The sequence below is a fragment of the Lynx rufus genome, unplaced genomic scaffold (genome assembly GCF_022079265.1).
Source record: "Lynx rufus isolate CCGP_SWC_20201006 ecotype Redwood Valley unplaced genomic scaffold, mLynRuf1.p SCAF_13, whole genome shotgun sequence".
Taxonomy (NCBI): domain Eukaryota; kingdom Metazoa; phylum Chordata; class Mammalia; order Carnivora; family Felidae; genus Lynx; species Lynx rufus.
Genome location: NW_025814827.1, coordinates 32400313 through 32420970, shown reverse-complemented (window position 1 = coordinate 32420970; position 20658 = coordinate 32400313). Strand labels below are relative to the sequence as shown.

Below are 20658 nucleotides of genomic sequence, written 5' to 3'. Positions count from 1 at the left end.
CAGTTTTCAAATCATTTTCACATCTACTATTTTCACGCCCTTTCAAAGACAGGGGAAACTCTAATTAGTAATCTTACAACAATAATCATTAAAACTTAAATGTCTGATGAGAAAGAACCAAAACTATCATAAAAAACTTCGGTACAAAACAATTTCTATCATTACCTATTCACTTTAGTAAACCTACGCACCCTCCTATTTTCCTGATATTACTGTATTTTACCAGTTCTTGGATTTTAACATCTTTGAAATCAAAGTATGTCCTACAATCAATGGTTATCTTACTATTAAATTGGCAGTAATTATTTCTTTTTCAGATGCACATAATAATGGTGCCTTAAAAATCAAGGCAATTGAGATTCAATGATGGTAATAATCTTACCCAAAATGGCCACTACTATTGTAACTTGTATATTTTGGTACCATCACTCTTAAATCACTGAACCCATAAGTTATAAGGCTAAAAACAAGAGTCCCGATCATAATGATTATGCTTAAGTTATTCTAGTAATTAAGTAACTGAGAAGTTAAAACCATTAATGACTGCTGATCTGAGTTAAACTGTCACATGTCTTACCTGCCAATCATTCACAAACTGGTGAACATTTTTTGGTTACACACCTGATTCTCCTTTGTATCGAATATTCTGAAATTCTGCATAGAAGACAGCTTTCTCAAGCATTCCCAAGAAGATGACAGCACCAATCCAAAACTGAATTCTCAGGAGATCTCTCCAATAGCAGGCAGACCATGCCAGCCACAGAACACCAAACAGGACATATACGATGCACATCACCATGAAAAACTGTCATCCAAATGGGTAAGAAATAAAAGGGAAAATTAGGGCCAAGAGTCAATCTGGAATCAATACGCAGTCTTAAACTATAAAAAAAAAAAAAAAAAATTCTACCCTCTACTTTAAGAATTTATCTCGTTAGAGTTCCATATTAACGTAAAAAAATGATCTCCTCTTGCATATTGAGAGACTACCTAAGGACCTATGAATAAGAGTAACCGCTCTTCTGCATTACAAATGCATTTTCAGCTCACTATGTAAAATTACACAAATGAAGGTAACACTAAAGAGGAAAAAAATATGGCAGGGTTATGATACATCTGAAGGCAATGAAACATAACAAAGTGGGAAAACTATGAAAGCGAAAAGAAGAAAACCATGAACAAAGGAAATCTGAAAATAGAGTAAGGATATTCCCATAGACACAGACACACATGAGGCAGTGTCATCATTTAGTTACTTTAAATGGGATCAGAAACTATAGGGCTGTAAGAAGTGCCCTGCTTTGGATTCTAGAGAGAATGTGAGATGTGAAATTATCTGTGAGGTACTTTCCAATTCTGAAATTCCACAAGTCATCAATCTCCTCATTCTACAGATGAGAAGACAAGGCACAGAGGAATTCACGGACACTCTGAATGTCACAATCCAGTAAGAAGTACAGAACTACAAGCAGTATTTTCTGAACTGTTCAGGAAAAATTCTTTAAAGAATATTGCCACAAAACATGGACAATCTTTCAGGTTAACTCATGTAATGTTAAGGTTAAAGAATGTAAGTTCACTTACAATCATCAATGGATATTCTTCAAGCGTGAGATATTCATACGGACCCTTCACTTCAACAGTCACTGCCAAAACACAGTCCTCAGAATTAATGTAAAGGATGCAGAAATTAAACAAAAACGTTGTGCAATATTTGATTGATGAAATTAATGAAAATCTCATTGGGTTATTTACTTTTAATCATTTCAATTCTGGTGAATATTATTTATAGAGCACTCTGAAATTCACGAAGTTTTATATTCTCAAGGTTCATGCCGTGTACCACACAAACCTCCACTCTCTGCTCCAGTCAGTATCCTAAGTGGAAAAGCCCTCTGTTCCCATATACACATCCTTTAAAGACTAGAATGAATGTATTTCCTCCACAAAGCCTTCTGTGAGCTGCCCAATGGAACTATAACCCATCTCCTCTAAATTCTAAACACCTTTCATATATATTTTTTCTTATAACACATCACTAATGTGCTTTGAAAGGTACAGGACTTCATTCCTTAATTCTGCTGTCCTCTGTGTCTTCTATCTATCTTTATCTAGATTTTCCTATTACTTTATTTTTTTTACCTACTTCAATTTTATGTGACTTTGCAACATTAATGTATCATTTTCAGAAGGTACGTAATAAGTGTTTAATGATAGTAACAAGAATTTAAAGACAGATTTGCCTTACTGAAGCAAAACTATGACTATGTTTTTTACTATAGTGATATAAGTGATATCTATATCCAGAGACAGACTAATAACTGTCTAGTCAATCAAAATTTCCTAGTTTTTATCAAGCAAAAAGGACATACCATTGTTAAAAGTAAACCTGGTCCCCCTCACCAAAAAAAGTAAACTAGGTCCAACACTCATATAAATGAGCATCCCACAATAGCAATAATGAAAGTTTTAAAAAAATTTTTAACATTTATTCATTTTTGAGAGGCAGAGAGAGACAGAGTGTCAGTGGGGGAGAGGTAGAGAGAGGGGGAAACACAGAGTATGAAGCAGGCTCCAGGCTCTGAGCTGTCAGCACAGAGCCCAATGCGGGGCTCGAACTCACAGACCACAAGATCATGACCTGAGCTAAAGTCAGATGTCTAACTGACTGAGCCACCCAGGCTCATAAATCATAAAAATTTTAAGCAGACTGGTTATTAAATCTATACCTTCTTAACTTAATAAAAGAACAAATAAAATAATTATTTATTATTTATTACACCCTTTGTTTACTCCATGCTAGGGGTCAGCAAAGTACAGCACATGAGCCAAATGTGGTTATCCACTTTTTATAAATAAAAGTTTTATTGGAAAACAGCCACATCCACTTACTTACATATTATCTAAGGTTGCATTTACACAACAATGGCAGAGTTGGGTAGCTATAGTAGACAGAACATTTACTCTTTGGCCCTTTAAGAAAATTTGGCTACCCCTTGCTCTATGCCACAACATAAAATAACATTTATTGAGCACTTACTATGTGACACACACTACAGAAAACAGGAGATAAAAAGATACATAAGATGTTTTCTGCTAGAAGGGACAGTAGGAAAGCAATATAGAGAACTATCCCTCTGAGCCAGTCCTTAAAGGATGAATGTGTATTTCCCAGGACAAAGTAAAAGGCCATCTGGGATGAGGAAACAACATGAACAAGGACAGGCGTGAAAATGCATGATATATATTTAAAGAACATGTAGTCTGAGACTGCACATAGTACCATATAGTAGCATTTTGAAAAGAAAGCAGCAAAAGGTAAACTGGGACAAGCTGCAGAGTTTTATAAGCCTTCCTGCAGAATGTAAATATTTTACAGGAGATGGGGAAACATCAAGGATTTACTGAAGGGAAAAAAGATGGTAACACTGTTTTCGAAAATTCTAGGAATTTCACACGGAGTAGTTAAGTCCATGCTTCAATGTATCTTCCTCCTAGCTCCAAACAATAGATGAATAAAACAAAACGAGGACATAAGCTCGAAAACAAGATAAATACCTCCAAATATCAAAACTGAACAAAAACTTAAAACAGTATATAAGGCTGAAGCTATGGTCATGTTTGACTCTGGGCCCAAAAAGCAAGCTACGGCAGTTGGGCTCGAACTTGGGAACAGCGAGATCATGACCTGAGCCGAAGTTGGACACTCAACCAGCTGAGCCACTCAGGCGCCCCTCCATTCTTTTCAAAGAAAGAAGGCTGAAAGTAAATGTTGGCAACTGCTGCCTTAGATTATAACTTACTAGAAAGCTGTGGGCCTAGAAATACAGGAAGATACACATATGTCTTAGGCCCAGAAACTGTGCCAGGCCAGCTGCTGGCTTACCTAGATGCTATACCCCATATAACTATGGAGCATAAGAGCCACCTCTGGATTAGGAATTAAAAGCATTCAACCCAAGAAACTATAAAAAACTAAAATTTTAAATTAAGTCAAACAAAAGAAATAACGAAATAGCAAATACCAATAGTTTGTTGGTTTGTTGTATAGTAAAATACAATTCTACAAAGATTTAAAAAGTTAAAAAAGTAGACACAAAGACAATAATAAGAGTGAAAAGAGAGGGTGCCTAGGTGGCTCAGGTGGCTGAGCATCTGACTGTTGGTTTTGGCTCAGGTCATGATCTCATGGTTCCTGAGTTTGAGCCCTGCATCAGGCTCTGCTGACAGTACAGACCATGCTTGACACTCTTTCTCTCTCCCTCTCTCTGCCACTCCCCCACTTGCACACTCTTTCTCTTTCAAAATAAAAACTTAAAAAAAAAAAAGATGAAAAAAGCTACAGATACTTATTTTTTTGCAAAGAAATACTATTAATAACTTCATGCCAATACAGTTGAAAACTTGAAAGATATGGACAATTTCTCAAAAACGACACTGATTCAAGAAAAAATAGAATCACTAAAAAAACAACATATTATTAAAGAAAATTAATCAGTTGTTTAAAATCTCTATGGAGGAAGGGAAAAAAAGAACATTCGGCCAAAACACTATCATAAGTTAAGTTCTACAAAACATTCAAAAACTGGATAATCCTACCCTTACAAAAACTACTCCATAGAATTTAATACAGGGGACATTCTCCAACTCATTAGACTAGCATAACCTCGATGCTAAAACCCATAGATGACAGTATGAGAAAACAAAATGATAGGGGCACCTGGATGGCTCAGTCGAATAAGCGTCCGACTTCAGCCTGGGTCATGATCTCACGGTTTGTGAGTTTGAGGCCTGCATCGGGCCCTGTGCTCTCCATGCAAAGCCTGCTTCAGAGCCTCTGTCCCTTTCTCTCTCTGCCCTTCTCCTGCTTGCTCTCTCAAAAATAAATAAAACATTTTAATAAAAAAAATATGTCATAAAAAAAAAGAAAAAAGAAAAGAAAATTATAGGCCAATCCTACTATGAACATAGACCAAAAATTACAAATAAAATTCTGGAAAACAGAAGCCAGCTGTGTGTGTGTGTGTGTGTGTGTGTGTGTGTATAGGCCAGATATTGGCATCTCAGAAATTCAAGAATGCTTTAACATTAGAAAATCAATTAATATAATGTATTACATTAAGAGATTAACTGGGGAAATCTACATGATCAGTTAAATCAACACAATCAAAACAGCTGATAAAGCTGACCATTCCTCATACTAAAAGAAAAAAAAAAAGGGCAGAAAAAAATACACTTAGTAAACGAGGAAAAGAAACATCCTTAACCAAACACAGAATATTTTGAAAAGTCTACAATAAGCGTAATTGTGAAATGTGCTAATATTGCCATTAAAGTCAAGAGCAAGAGAAGTATGGTCATTATCACTGTTCCTATTCAATATTCTACTTGAGAAAGGAGGGGTGGAAAGAAAACTATAAAGAAGGAAGAAGCAAAAAAAAAAAAAGAAGAAGAAGAAAAAGAACTACAGAAAATAAGACCGGTTAGTAAATGACCACAAAATTCCAAGTAAGGAATGGTGACCCATGAACTGGGTTAGTAAGATTAGAAAAAACACTAAGTAAAACTGAGACATTAAAAAATTACCAAACTCAATTCAAAAATTTCCAAGTTTTGAGTTGGTAATCAAGTTTTGCCAAGTCTTTTTCAGGATACTGAAAAGATAACACCAATTAAAAAATCTAAAAATAGGAAGATCAAATGAAGGAAAATGAAGAAAGTACAAGTGAAGTACTTAAGACTGTCTGATACACAACAAACATTCTTAATTATTCCCTCCCTTAAAGAAATTTTACACTACCCATTACACATGACACAACTAGATAATACGAATGGTAAAGAGGAACAAAATGTACTTACTGGTAAAAAGACTATTAAGTGAAGTTTCTTTTGAGGATTCCTTTGAGGATGAAATGCCAACATGTACAATAAAAATGTATGGTGCATCTTGCCAAGTTTTCAGTGGATCGTGCATTGCCTGGAGAGAGGAAAAAAAAGGACATCATATCTACAAGTATTAAAACCTAAGAACACATGTTAATATGAAAATCTTGTTCCAGAATGTGCCCAGGAATATGGCTGAGTTCTTCATTTCCATTCATTAAAATAGTGGTAGGCACAATAAAACAAACAGGTTTATAGTACATACAATAAAGTAAGACTATAAGGTACTAAAAGACAGGACATGTTATAGCTTTATGCACAAAAATCACATACTTAACACTTATTTACAAGGAAAACCTCAGCTAAAAATCACTACATTGAATCTGTTTAATTAAGCCATGCTAGGATACTTGGTTATGTTTCATACGGATGAACTAAAAAGATTTAAATCATCTCAAAACAAAACAAAAACACCCATGATGCTGACATTGAATTACATTATAAACACTAATTCCTGAATTAATTCTCTTTGTTCAATGTTCTTCTCAAGACTACCAGAATATCTTAGAAGCATTCACATCTTTATCAAAAATTTAATCATGGCTGGTCTACGTGGAAAGAAAAAGTCACTGTTCATCAAAGTAAAGGAAGTGGAGGTAAGTGCCTCCATGTTTACAAAATTGGTTACTTGGGAAGAATCTGCTCCAAGGCCAGTGAGTTTATACATAGCCTGAGCAAAAAGCCTTCGAGGATTTGTTGCCACACTTGCTAGGTGGGACAATGGACCTTCACAAACACAAGACTAAAACACAAAGATAAAGGAGATGAACACAGAAAATTGTTGGCTTCTTCTTTGTGTGTAAAAGGAGGTACTTCTACTTACTTGCAATTTATTACCTGTGGTCTTAAAAAAAACTTTTGTCCAGACACCACTGAGTAAGCTTCATTGATCTATGAAAACCCTCAAACTGGGTAACAGATTTTACGTATTTATGTGTTTTCCTGTAGAACCACAGGTTTTCTCAAATGCTCAAATTATCCTACAACCCAAGAAAAAGCTAAAACGAGAGTTCAAAAATTACATTCTATGATACAAACCCAAAGTGTCAAAGTAGATTAAATGATTCCACAGCTATACATTTCCTAGGTTATCTCAGTAACTTAAGAACATAAATGCCATGCTGAATCGTTCATTGGTTTATCTCTGCCTGAAGGACTCTTTATGACAAAATTCAGGAGCAATTTATGAGAAAAACTGAGAGCTTCAAAGTTACAGGTACATCATGTACTATTTATCCATATTGACTGAACCTTTCCTGAACTTACTTATTCAAAAACCAATAAAACTAGGCATAACAAGCTGCTCTGGTATTAATTTTATATATCTTAAAACTACCTCTTACAAATTTTAAAAGGGACTAATTAATTCTCATATTCTAGTATTTTATAAAGTTTCCATTTAATTCTGGAATATAGATATTTTGACCCTGTAAAAATAACATTCAGATGCCAGGCACTCTGTCATGTTTAATATTTATCACAGTCTTTAATCTTCACAATAACCCCATCAGATGGGTACCAATATTAGCTCCTTCAAAGATGTCCTTTAATAGGTGAATGGATAAAATAAACTGTGGTACATTCAGGTAATGGAATATTATTTAGCACTAAAAAGAAATGGACTATCAAGCCATGAGAAAACATGAAGAAACCTTACATTCGTAATACTAAGTGAAAGAAGCCGATCTCAAAAGGCTATATACATTATACAATGCCAACTATATGACATTCTGAAAACCGCAAAACTATGGAGACAATTAAAAAAATTTTAAAAAGTAAAAACATAAAAATAAATCACTGATTGCCAGGTGCTTGAGGGGAGGGAGATGACTAGGTAGAAGGAGTATTGAGGGTTTTTAGGGCAATGAAACAATTCTGGTATGTTATAATGGGGGATATCTGTCATTTTACATTTGTTAAAAACCAAACACTACAACACAAAGAACTAAAGCAGCTAATGTAACTATGGACTTTGGCTGGTAACAATGTGTCCACATTGGTTATCAATTGTAACAAATGTGCCACAATGGTGCAGGAAGGCCATGGTGGGGAAGTTTGAGTGTGCATTTGTGGAGGCCGTATGTGGGAATCCTGCTTTTTGCTCAATTTAAGGAAAAAAACCTTTCTTAATATTTATTACTTTTGAGAAAGAGAGACAGAGCGTGAGCAGGGGAGGGGCCGAGAGAGACGGGGACACAGAATCTGAAACAGGCTCCAGGCTCTAAGCTGTCACCAAATGATGTCTAGCTATATTTTTGTGCGCGTTTATGTTTTCTTAGCCTAAATTCCTAGAGGTGGAGTTGCTAGGTCCAAATGTATGAACATTTTATAAGTACTTTTCTTATGCTTGTCTAAGTGCTCTGGAGAAAAATTGTAGCAGTTTATGGTCCCAAGAAAATAAGATTGAGCTTCCCTCTTTCCTTATACTGACTGTTATAATTTCAAATAGATTTTATACAGTTTGTCAAGTTAAATTGTTATAAATTGTATTTTTAAAAAATTGTTGTAAGTGAATATTTATTTATATGTATACAGGACATATGTAATTGTGCATTTTCAGTGGTCTTCTGTGCATAGCATTCTTTTTAATTCTTCTCAAGGCTTGAGCTCTGTTCCTAGTGATTAAAGCTGGCTGAAAGATGACCCTGTTGAATATCAAAGTAGTATTTGCAGGCATTTAGTCAGAGTATAGTCAAAAGAAGTTAAAAAACTATCTCGTCATTCTTCCTGAAAATTTGCCTAAGAGGAGAATAGTTTAATAATTCTATTTTTAAAGGGTTCTCACAAGTTTAGCACCTCTATCCCCTTTTATTAAAGCTCTGATAAGACATTTTTTAGACAAAGGGGCCTCTCCCTGCTGCCCCTACTCCCTAAGAACAGATTTAATACTTTTATTAACTCAATTTTATGGTTCGATTTAAGCAATAATGTGGTATATTTGCCATTATAATGTTTTTTAAATTAATAGATTTTTTTAGAGCAGCTTTAGCTTTATAAAAACATTGAGCAGGGGCTCCTGGATGGATCAGTAGGTTAAGTGTCCAACTTCGGCTCAGGTAATGATCTAGCAGTCTATGAGTTTGAGCCCCTCGTCCAGCCCTGTGCTGACAGCTCAGGGCCTAGAGTCTGCTTTGGATTCTGTGTCACCCTCTCTCTTGGCCCCTCCCCTGATCGCACTCAGTCTCTCTCTCTCAAAAATAAATAAACATTAAAAACATCTTTTTTAAGAAAAGCAAGCTTGTGGTTTTTGTTCATCCTCATCCCATGTCCCTCTTACAAGCTCCCTGAAACCAAAGTTCCCACAGCAGTAACAGCTGTGGAAAAACAGCAGTTTGGCAGCCATTGGAAAAAACAGGAAAAGTTTGGAGATGCCCTAAAACCCAGGGCAGAACTGTCTGGCACTTATCTTTTATGCCCAGGGCTTATTTTTTATGACCTGATTCAACCTCATTCAGTGGAAAGGACCCTATACTCAGGGCACTGTCAAAGACTCTCAGCAGCAACTGTGAAAGATCATGGCTGCCCCAGGCAATGTTAGGAGGTGGGGCTATTGAGAGGCTGACTAAAAACTTAAAAGGACAAATGGGGGGGGCGGGGCCTGGGTAGTTCAGTCAGTTTAGTGTCCAACTCCTGGCTTCAGCTCAGGTCATGATCTCCTGGTTCATAAGTTTGAGCTCCAGGGCTCCACACTTACAGTGCAGAGCCTGCTTGGGATTCTCTCTCTCCCTCTCTCTTTGCTGTTCCCCTGCCCACGCACTCTCTCAATATAAATAAATAAACTTAAAAAAAAAAGTTCCTTCTTATTTACAAGTAACATTTATGGGGTGATAATTACAAAAACAAGACTGACTATAACAAATATGGAAAATACAGGAAACACAGAAGAAAATAAAAGTCACTCATAATATTATCCACAACAACCATTATTAACATTTTAGTGCTTAAGGTTTATTTATCTATTTATTTTTAGTAACCTCTACACCCAAAGTGGGATACAAACTCATGACCCTAAGATCAAGAATCACATGCTCTCGGGGCACCTGGGTGGCTCAGTCGGTTGAGGGTCTGACTTCGACTCAGGTCATGATCTCACACTCATGGGTTTGAGCCCCATGTCGGGCTCTGTGATGACAGCTCAGAGCCTGGGGTCTTGCTTCAGATTCTGTGTCTGCATCTCTCTCTGACCCTCCCCAACTGGCATTCTGTCTCTCTCTCTCAAAATAAATAAACATAATAAAAAAAAATTTTTTTAAAGAATCACACGCTCTACCAATGGAGCTACCCAGGTTCCCTAACATTTTGGTATTTAAACCTCCATTTTTAGGTTTCCTTTTTAAATAGCAGGATACTGGGGTGCCTGGGTGGCTCAGTGGGTTGAGCGTCCGACTTTGGCTCAGGTCATGATCTCGCGGTCTGTAAGTTCGAGCTCCGCGTCAGGCTCTGTACAGACAGCTCAAAGCCTGGAGCCTGCTTCGGATTCTGCGTCTCCCTCTCTCTCTGCCCCTCCCCCACTCATGCTCTGTCTCTCTGTCTCAGAAATAAACATTAAATAGTAGGATACCAAGACAATTCAACACAAATATAAGAAAACTGAAATATGTGTCAATGCCCCAAATTTCCTACTACACTTACAGTTTTGTCTCCAGTAAGAGTAAGGTTTGTTCCATTCTCCTTAGCCTAAACATTAAAAAAAGAAAGTTAATTTAGAATTTTTACTTTATGCTTAGAAATACATAACAATGAAAACAATTACCTCTTGTTTTTCTCCTAAGAGAGGCAATCGATGTACAAAATCCCCAGAAAAGCTCTATGAAAAAAACATAACATTAAAATTAATGTTTAATAGTAAAAAAAAAAAAAAAAGTTCAAAACCTACAAAAACATGGTTGAAGCAAAATACACTGTAACACTAAATAATATGGCATTGACAGACAGAAGATTTCCAATTAACCACAAACAAGTGAGAACTAAAAACTACTATCAAACTAAACAGGCCACTCAATTTCTCTGTTAAGAATTAAAAATATTTATGAATAAAAAAAACCTTAAAACAGAAGACATATGCTTAGGATAGAGAGATCTTATGGTTCCCTCTCTTGCCTCATATGAGAAAAATATGGCTCAAAGCTATCAAGTTTTAGATACAGAAATGGAATTTCAACTTAGAATTTTTTTTTAATGTTTATTTTTATTTTTGAGAGAGAGTGAGAGACAGTGTGTGAGTGGAGGAGGGGCACAGTGAGAGGGAGGCAGAATCTGAAGCAGGGTCCAGGCCCTGAGCTGTCAGCACTGAGCCCAATGTGGGGCTTGAACCCACAAACCCTGAGATCATGACCTGAGCTGAAGTCAGACGCTTAACTAAGTCACCCAGGCGCCCCTCAACTTAGGATTTCTAACTCTTGGGTCTACTGCTCCTTCCACCACAACACTCTCCATGCCTATAAAAAACCACACTAATGTTTTCTTACCAGGTATCAGCAGATGAAGCATTCTCCTTCCTGAGTAATTAGAGCATGTATTCCAACTCTGTTACATTAGACTGAAGAAGGAGAGGTAACCTTACCAATAGGGATAATATGCTAAGACCCTGGAAAGATTATAGCAGATCTAAAAGCAGTGAACCTAGGGCAACAGTATACAGCAGGTAGCTTTCCATGATCAAATCTAAGAAAGGCCAACCAATCCTCCCAAGTTAGGGGATAAACCTATAAAAACTAAATGAAAGCCCCCTAACATCACATTTTTTCCAGCTTTCTTATTCTATCATTTTAAAGATATCTTCTTTCTCCTCCAAATCCATAAAATCTAAGCTATGACAAGAACTCAATTATCAACTGTTATAGTTCAATTATCAATTTTATTTCATTTGCTTATCAATTACTAGTTATTAAAGTCTCATCAACAAACTTTATTTCTAGTAAATGGACAGAAAACTTAGCGTTCCGTGAATGCTTTGCCTCTTCAAGGCAATTTGCTAAATATGCTGAAGCAGTATTCAAATGCAATAAGAACAATGAAAAGGCTACAGTTAATAATAACTATTTTCGACACCTATAAAACATGTAATTTTTCTATCAAAAAACTGGCATCATATTCTATTTCTAAGAAAAAAGATTTTAGAATCAAAATTCCACTTACGTGATTACATATATGTACGCATTAAAAATACATATTATTCACCTCTTCCCCTTTACTCAAAAAAAGTTGAGTTCAGGCCTGTAACAATAAAATCTAGAAACACTGGTATTTCTGGGAATGTATCAATTAAATGAGATCACAAAACAACTGAAAAACTGGAAGTTTCAAATGTCTACCAGTGGATGAATGGATAAAGAAAATGTGGTATACATGTACAGTGAACTATTATTCAGCCTTAAAAAGGAATTAAGTGGATACATGCTATATGGAGGAAGTTTGAAAACATCCTGCTAAGGGAAAGAAGACAAATATTGTATGATTCCACTTCTGTGAAGTATCTAGAATAGTGAAACTCATGAAGAAAAAGCAGAGTAGTTGTTACCAGCGATGTGAGGGGAGGGGGTGTTATTGTTTAATGATTATGAAGTATCAGTTTGGGATGATGAGAAAGTTCTAGAGATGACTAGTATACCACTAGCCATCTCCAGAACTTGCATTGCATCGCTTCTTGGCCTTTTGGCTAAGATCAAGTGCAGAACTTGCATTGCACAACAGTGCAAATGTACTTCATACCCTTGAATGGCACACTTGAAAATAGGTAAAATGGTAAATTTTACTTATATTTTACCATAATAAAAAATGGGGATTTGCTTTTTACACACAAAGGAAAGCACATCCTCTTTTTGATGAGATAAATATTAAGTGGGAATGTGCAATTAACAGAACATGCTTCTAACTTATTTCTGTCAGAACAAAGAATTCAGAAGTGGGAAATGGAGATCACCAAATATAGAGGTATTATGTAGTTTATCTCTTCTATTTCCCTCCAACCACTATCAAACATTACCTGTGTTTTAAAGAGCTCACTGCAGTTCTGGAACAATTTTGATGATGTCTGGTATTTCCCAGACAAGCCTTTTTTTTCCTTAAGGTTTTCCAAATATGTCTCCACTTCTTCTGCCTGGAAAAACAAGAGAAAATACAACGCACACAACTTACTTTTCACAAGTAAAGTATTTAGAAGATAACAGATTTCCTATAGGGCAGGTACAGTTTTGGATTTGCTATTTTAAAAACTTACAACATCAAATAAAAACTGTAATAATGTCCAAGAATCTAACGGTATTAGACTCTAACGTACAGAATTCTCCCTTTTTTTCTAAGCTCCAGTTTTGCATCTCCAACTATCTGCTTGTCATTTCTGTAATTCTGTCCTATGGCAACCCAAGATAATTTTGACATTCTTAACTTGTATTACCTATCTGGGGATATGCTAAGCTCTTGACCAGCTTATCACAAGTTTCAAATGTATGAAGTTTTTAACTGTAAATTCAACTAGTGACTGATTAAGAGAAACATCAATAATGCTTCAAACTACATTCTGGACATATTATCATTTCTCTCTAAGTTCTTCAATCCTTTTAGTCCTCATCATTATCAGTCATACCCAACATTGTATAACAAGAGCAAAAAACAAATCAACACCACAAAAAAGATAATGTAAAACCCTAACACAAAGCAAAAATTCAAAATGCTTAAGGTTTGAAAAACCAAGTGAATGGCAGACATTTTTTAAAGACCAGTTAGATTATCTTCAGAAAGGAAGAGAATAACAAATGGAGAACAGAAACGGAATGAAAAAGGCCTGAAAAATCCACCCTGGAGCCATATATTTTCAGTGCCCAAGTACAGTGTACTATGTCAATTGTGAAATGAGGTCTAAAACTATTTCCATACTACTACTAATAAAATAATAATGTTATTTGCCTTGTACTGATAATGCAAAGTAATGATGGATAAAATGGCTGCCCCTTATCAGGAACCAAGGCAGTGGCACCTAATTATACCAGTTGTCATTGTAGTCAGTCACAAACTTACAGCTTAAAAAATAATTTTAAATACCAGTTTTACATAAGAATGCTTCACTAAAGCAGCAAAAATTATTAATATTATTAAATCTGGACTGTGAGCACATGCCTTTTTAAATACTCTATGAGACAAAACGGAAAACATGCAAAATACTATAAATGACTGTCTTGAGATAAAACACTTTACAACTATTTTGACTTACAACCTAAGCTATCCACTTTTTTCATTTACCTAAAAGCATAACTGACAAACTAGTTATTCACACTTGGTTATCTGGGAAATATTTTCTTGAAAATGGGCAAAGGAAGGCTGTCACTTCAAGGACAACACCTGACAGTATTATTGCCAATGACAAAATTTGAACTTCCAAGCCAAAACTGGACTTCGGAAAACTTGTATCTTCCTCACCATGAGCTCAACAGCCTCCAGTACTTAAGGAGTTTCTGATGTGACAGAGGGTGATGCTAACAAATATAACTTCAAGTTAATTGTAAAATGAGGTAGTATTTGAAAGAATGATAAAAATCAGTCAACAAGTATTTTCTAAATAAACCCTGTTACAAAATCAGACATGGATAAAAGACCAAAGTGCATGACACACCAACTCACTTAGTAGAAAAAGAACCCACTGATATGGTTTCAGATTCCACATTGCCACCAACCTTTAAGAAACTCTCTCTACTTGTTATGTGTTGGTACAGGATCAAAAAACAGTATCTACAATTATCTGAAAACACTATTAAGATATCATTCTCTTTTCCAACTATGTATCTGTGTGAGGCCACATTTCAACCAAAATAATATATCACAATAAACTGAAGAAGATATAAGAATCCAGCTGTCTTCAATTATCCAACATTAAATGAAAGGCGCTGCAAAAATACAAAGTAATACCACTCTTCTACGTTTCTGAAAAAGACATTTTTATTTATTGTTTTATTTTTAACATAAAAAAACGTTTTTCATGTTAACATGCAATGGTTTATTATTGCTATTTTAAAATAAATTAATAAATATTTTTTGTATTTTGTGTTTTAATTTCTAATACGGTAACCCACATGAACAAAGGCTTTTTGGAGACTGCAGTAATGGTTTTTTTAAATATTCAACGCTTCACGAATTTGCGTGTCATCCTTGTGCAGGGGCCGTGCTAATGTTCTCTGTTGTTCCAATTTTAGTATATGTGTTTGTTAGAAGGTGGGGGAGGGACAGTAAAGTACCCCCCAAACTGAGAAAGTATTTTAAGACCAGAAAACAAAGCGGGCGACTCTCTATAGTTTATGCAGAGTTTTATTCGGGGTAACTTAATGACAGGGGGAGGGAAATGGGCAGAGTATGATTCACGGCAGCTGCAGTTATTCTCCACAAAGTCCAGACCTTAGTCCACAGATTTTATACAGTGAGGGGACACACAAAAGGACACTGTAGTGAGATCAAAGGGCTCCCATGTACCTCCAAAGGGCTTGCATGCATCTAATTAAAAGCTAAGCATTAATTAGATCTTGTGGCACCAACTGCGCATCAGGAGGGGGAAAGACTATGTTATCTCTAACAGATTAATGGAAGGCCAAAACAAGGCTCCCCCTGTCCCAGCCTTGGTGGACATTTTTAAGGTATGTATATTCATCTCCAAGGGGTCTGGAACACGTAGCCCCTCAAGAGAGGTAATCGAACACACATGAACAAGATGAAGGGCCAAAGATAGAGTCAGCACTGTCAGCACTTCTACAGTGCTGCCAAAGTAAGCAAGATTCTGCAGTAATTTTTAAGGATTGAGACCAAAAAGTTTGTGAATTGCTAGTACAGTAAGTCTATAAATTGGGAAGCACAGATTCTAACTTCAGCTTGTCTCCTACCTCCTCCTAGCTATGTGACACTCCTCCCTCTATCAGGTTAGGACCTGATGATATCTAAAGTCCAAGAAAAAGTTTGTTAATCTTATATTCCTTACCTTGAAGTTGTAGATTTCATTGTAACAATCAGCACTTTTCAGATACCAGGTTATATTCAAAGATACCTCACAAGGTTCTCCATCAACTATAAAAGAAGAAAACTTTGTGAATAAAGATGAGTCCCAAACAAAGCATTTTTCCTAAATTGTTACCACACATCTTATTTTTTCCTGCTAAATTTAGATACTCAAAGACCATCCCTTCTCCAAACTTGAGGTAATGAAATAATTTATGTAAACTAACTGGATATTCTTCAGATAAAAGTCAGTACTGTTATTCACAAAAGAACAGTTTTTGACCTGCTTAAATTTATCTACTTTTATGCCTTAAAACCTCAGTTTCTGGTTCTCTGCTGGGAAAAACCTGGAAGTGACAAAGCAGTCCTAAGTTAAAACCACTCTTCTATTATCATTCAAATATTTACTGAGCAGAGCACTTAAGTATACAAAGCTAACTGACAGTAAGCCAGAAGAGACTAGGACCCTTAAAAGGCTACATTCTAGCTGGAAAGACAAGGAATAACATTAGGGACATCACAAAGCAGTACTCAAAGCTTTACTGAGGGAAAAATTAATGGCTTAGACTTTGAAAGATACCAAACTGGACTACAAGACAAGGAACTACAAACAAAAAGCAAACCTGGCTGGGGAAGGCAGAAGAGCAAAAGCAACACCGAAAGAGCATTAGACTCTTTCCAAAACCCACCTTAAGAGAAGCCTCAAGGACTTCACGAAATCATAGTGGCTGCGTAACTCATTAAACGTAGTTTGGAACACAATATTCTAGTGGACCAATGCATTAGTCTGAAGATTTGAGAGTATAAATCTGACTATATGACTGATCAGCTGTCCCACCTGGAAGTCAGCTTATCTTTGATTGCAGCTGCACTATGGAACTCTAAGATACCTGCTTTATGCACATATGACAAAGATAAACATGACGGCATCTAGGAATCTAATTTTGATTAACGTAAGACGGGCACCTAATATTTGTTTTATTTTCTCAAATTAATTTTCAAGTGACACACTTTTTTTACAAGGTTCAATTAAAATACACAAAACTCTGTAATGCCTAGGTGGCACAGTTGGTTAATCATCTGACTCTTGATTTCAGCTCAGGTCACGATCTCTTGGTTCATGGGTTCAGGCCCCATGTTGGGCTCTGTGCTGACAGTGCAGAGCCCGCTTGGGATTCTGTCTCCTTCTCTCTCTGCCCCTCCCTGACTTGCCAATACGTGTGTGCGTGAGCGCTCTTTCTCTCAAAATAAATAAATAAACAAGAAATAAACATTAAAAAAATGTTTAAAAATACACAAAACTCTGATGTGCTGAATAGAATTTACAGAAATGATAAAAAGGATATTGCAATCTCAATATAAACTACTCAGAAGAACCATACCAAGGAGAGATTAAACAGAAGCTAATAAGAAAATCCCCTAAAAGAAGATCTGCAAGAAAACTTGGCTGCAAAAATACTATTATGTTAAAAAACACCATTCAGAACTTTGAATGGTTAGATTTAAGAGACAAAAATGGTCCTAGCAATTTCATGGAAAGCTATTTACCATACGCCCAAAAGTATAAAATCAGAGTCAAGGCATATGTGAGAAAGCAGAGAAGTAACAAAGTGAGAGATAATGTGATTTTCAGGGGCTTCAAATTCTCCAAAAATATGAAATGCAGACACTACAAAATATGTAGCTTGTGCAACTTGGCAAAGCACCATTTGATCAAAATACAGGTAAGAAAAGACTACACATAATAAAAAGGTAGAACAGCATGCAAGTTGTCAGGCTATCTCAAAAGACCAAAAACACTGTTCTCCCTGAGAGTTACTCTTATCTAGCACACCAACCTCTTAAGACTGACCAGTTTGTCAGAGTAATGTAATTTAAACCAAACTGAAGTCATTAGTCAAGAGATTGTATTTTCATGGATATAGTCTTCTCTTCATAGAAATTCTATAGGTCCCCTTCACTCCCACTAAACTGTAAGCTCAGTAAGAGAGAGGGCCTTTTCTATCATTTTCCTACTGTCTAAAACAGTGCTTCACATAATAGGTTTTTAATAAGTACACACTAGATGATTATAACAATAAAATCATCCAATTAAAACTTACAACTTTGCACTTTCATAAAGAAAGATGTGCATAGAAGCACATATGGATGACCTGAACTTTTTTTAAATAATGTTTTTTAATTTATTTATTTTTGAAAGAGAGAGCAGAGGGAGGGACAGAGAAGGAGATAGAGAATCTGAAGCAGACTCCAGGCTCTGAGCTGTCAGCACAGAGCCCAACGCGGGGCTCAAACCCATGAGCCCTGAGATCATGACCTGAGCCAAAGTCAGATGCTCAACTGACTAAGCCACCCGGGGAACCGAGCTGAACTTTTATCCCTGATCTTGAAATAGAGCTATCCATGATCATTTATTCCCTAAAATAAAACCATTATCAAAAATAAAAGGAAGCTTTTCTTTAATGTGCAATGGGAAATTTTGGATTCAGATACAGTGGTTTTCTCACTGGACAGACTGGTTTAATTCCATGTAATCCCTACTTCCTGATAATATCTTTGAGCTTCCTCTTCCAAAGATCTAAATAGCAAAATACTCCTTCTGTAAACAAAGGATCACTGAACATATTCGTGCAGAGCCAAAGGTCTGACACCTAAGTCATTTGTTCAGTAAATACCTAACAAGCACACAAAAGCAAAATTGGTGGTATCTAACAGAGGGCAGATTAAAATACCATCAGACATAATTTGTCTAACTGTAAAGTGTAAACACCAGAAAAACAAGAGAAGAAAATAAAGTTCACACAAGTATTCTGAAGATTACTCAGGGGAAAGACCTTACTTATACTACGTGTTTATGCCTAGAAAATGCCAGACTATTAAATTTCAAAACTTATGTTTAGAGAAGATCAGAGATAGAAAATAGGTAATTTAAAAGTTTAAAGATCACTCAAATAAAAACTTCATGAAATGCAAAAACTCACATTTCAGGAAGATAGTGGTATTTTTGAACAGGATCTTTCCAAAACTAAAATAATTTTTCCCCTGCAAGGATAAAGGAGAGAAAGATAATTAGCATAGATCACTTTAATTCCCAAGGCAGAATATAACTGTTAAAAAAACCTAAATTTATAAAATGTTTAAGTTAGTTTTCTAAACAACAACAAAATCGGTATCCTTCCTTTTAGTAAAATTCAACCGTATCCAAACTGCAGAATTTTGTAGCTTGGTGCAGAGACATGATTTTTCCCCCACAGGCCATGAAGCAAGGACTCTAGAAAAGAAACTGCTAGAAATCCCAACTTAAATCTTCACGGGAGGTACTCCTTAATTAGTTCATTCGCTTTACTCACTAATCACTGTTCAGAATAACCAATCATTTCCTTAAATAAACTATTCTATGAGCAGACAGATTTAACTATTAACCATTTTAATAACAATAGCTAAAATTCAGAACCTGAAGATCTTCACCAAACGAACAAAAGCTATAATGCTTGCCATATAAAAGCACAAATAAGATTTGGACATTACAACCAGTGAGCAAAGCAGAATCAAACAAAAAGGCCACCGTGGTTTCAATAGGACTATTGCTTTTCGGCATTTCCTGCGTGCATCCTATTTTTGTGAGCTCACAGGACTATAAAAACTCTTACTTCCAATGAGGTGTAAAGGAGTGAGGTGGGAGACAGAAAGGGTCAACCTATCTAGTAAGTTGTCCAAAAGACAGACTACCTTTACCATGTCAAATTTTAGAACACAATTTCTACCACTTCAGCCATTCTCATTTTAGAATATATTTTTTAAATGCCTAGGCTTCCTCATCACACAAGGCTTAGAACAACCATTCGAAAGTGCAAAGGAAATCAAACAACTTCGTAAGTACAATCATCCAGTGGGAAAAAGTGATAAAGACACCTATAAACAGATCTCTCTCATCCAACCTGGGGTCACTGGATTCTGTGAAACTTCAGCTGAAAGGGAAACCGTTCTCCACCTATCATCCATCAACTTTACACGTCTCACGTAAGGCACTGAAAGTTCTCTCTGACTTAGCTGATAAGAAACCATTCCACCATTCTTCTCCGCTCCTGAAGCGGCTCTGGCACTCCTGCTAACCTACCCACAGAAGTGCACGGCTTTCCGCTCCAGGGTAGTGGATCCTTGCTATCCAGCCACACAGATGCTCCAGGCAATTCCACCCCTTTTGAAGCGGACTTTTGCGGAACCTTCATGGACCCCTAGGGCCGCCGTAGCCCCACCCCTTGCTCGTCCAGGCTCAGTTGCTTCTGAAGTGAACACTCACCGACGGTATCGGAATGTGCCACTTGGATCGGTCAGCAGCAGCGACAGGTGCCGGTCCTACACCAAGGAGCGACAATGGGGACGGCTGAGCCCCCAAAAGAAGAAGAATGACAGGCAGCACCTGAAGCCACGCAGCCGCCGCCATCTTCACAGCCATGGAGCGCCTACCGAAAGCATTTCACCGTCTTCCGGTTCGCCCCGCCCTCTTCCGGCTCTGCTCTGGGGGCGGGATCATCCGGGTCCTCGAAACCTAGCGGGGCTTGTTTGTTTTTCCGCCCAGCAGCCCCTCCCTAAGCCAGTCGTCACGGTCTCGTGTGAGGTTTAGAGCAGAAAGCGCAGGCGTCGTCCCGTCGTAATCTGGTCACCTTGGAGCGTTAGGATGTTAATCAAAAGCCACCTCCGCGTAGGTCTGCTTTTCTGCTCTCTCCCGCCCCTTAAAGG

At 36.7% G+C, this 20658-nt stretch overlaps 1 protein-coding gene and 1 non-coding gene across 4 annotated transcripts in view; both read right to left on the bottom strand.

The window, feature by feature from the left end:
• TMEM87A (transmembrane protein 87A) overlaps nt 1-20641 on the bottom strand; it is a 39906-nt gene extending 19265 nt beyond the window's left edge. For all 3 annotated transcript variants that reach the window (XM_047075259.1, XM_047075260.1, XM_047075261.1), the window contains exons 1-9: nt 20219-20641; nt 18900-18960; nt 15902-15987; nt 12929-13042; nt 10697-10750; nt 10576-10620; nt 5860-5977; nt 1585-1646; nt 622-805 (exon numbers count right to left, since the gene is read on the bottom strand). In XM_047075259.1, coding sequence (XP_046931215.1) covers nt 622-805; nt 1585-1646; nt 5860-5977; nt 10576-10620; nt 10697-10750; nt 12929-13042; nt 15902-15987; nt 18900-18960; nt 20219-20374 — 880 coding nt within the window. In that variant the 5' untranslated portion in view covers nt 20375-20641. The remainder of the gene's footprint in view (nt 1-621; nt 806-1584; nt 1647-5859; nt 5978-10575; nt 10621-10696; nt 10751-12928; nt 13043-15901; nt 15988-18899; nt 18961-20218) is intronic.
• On the bottom strand, nt 15048-15149 carry LOC124508992 (U6 spliceosomal RNA). The gene has a single exon (XR_006961358.1). It is a non-coding gene; the product is annotated as a U6 spliceosomal RNA (small nuclear RNA).
• Nucleotides 20642-20658: the final 17 nt, after the last annotated feature.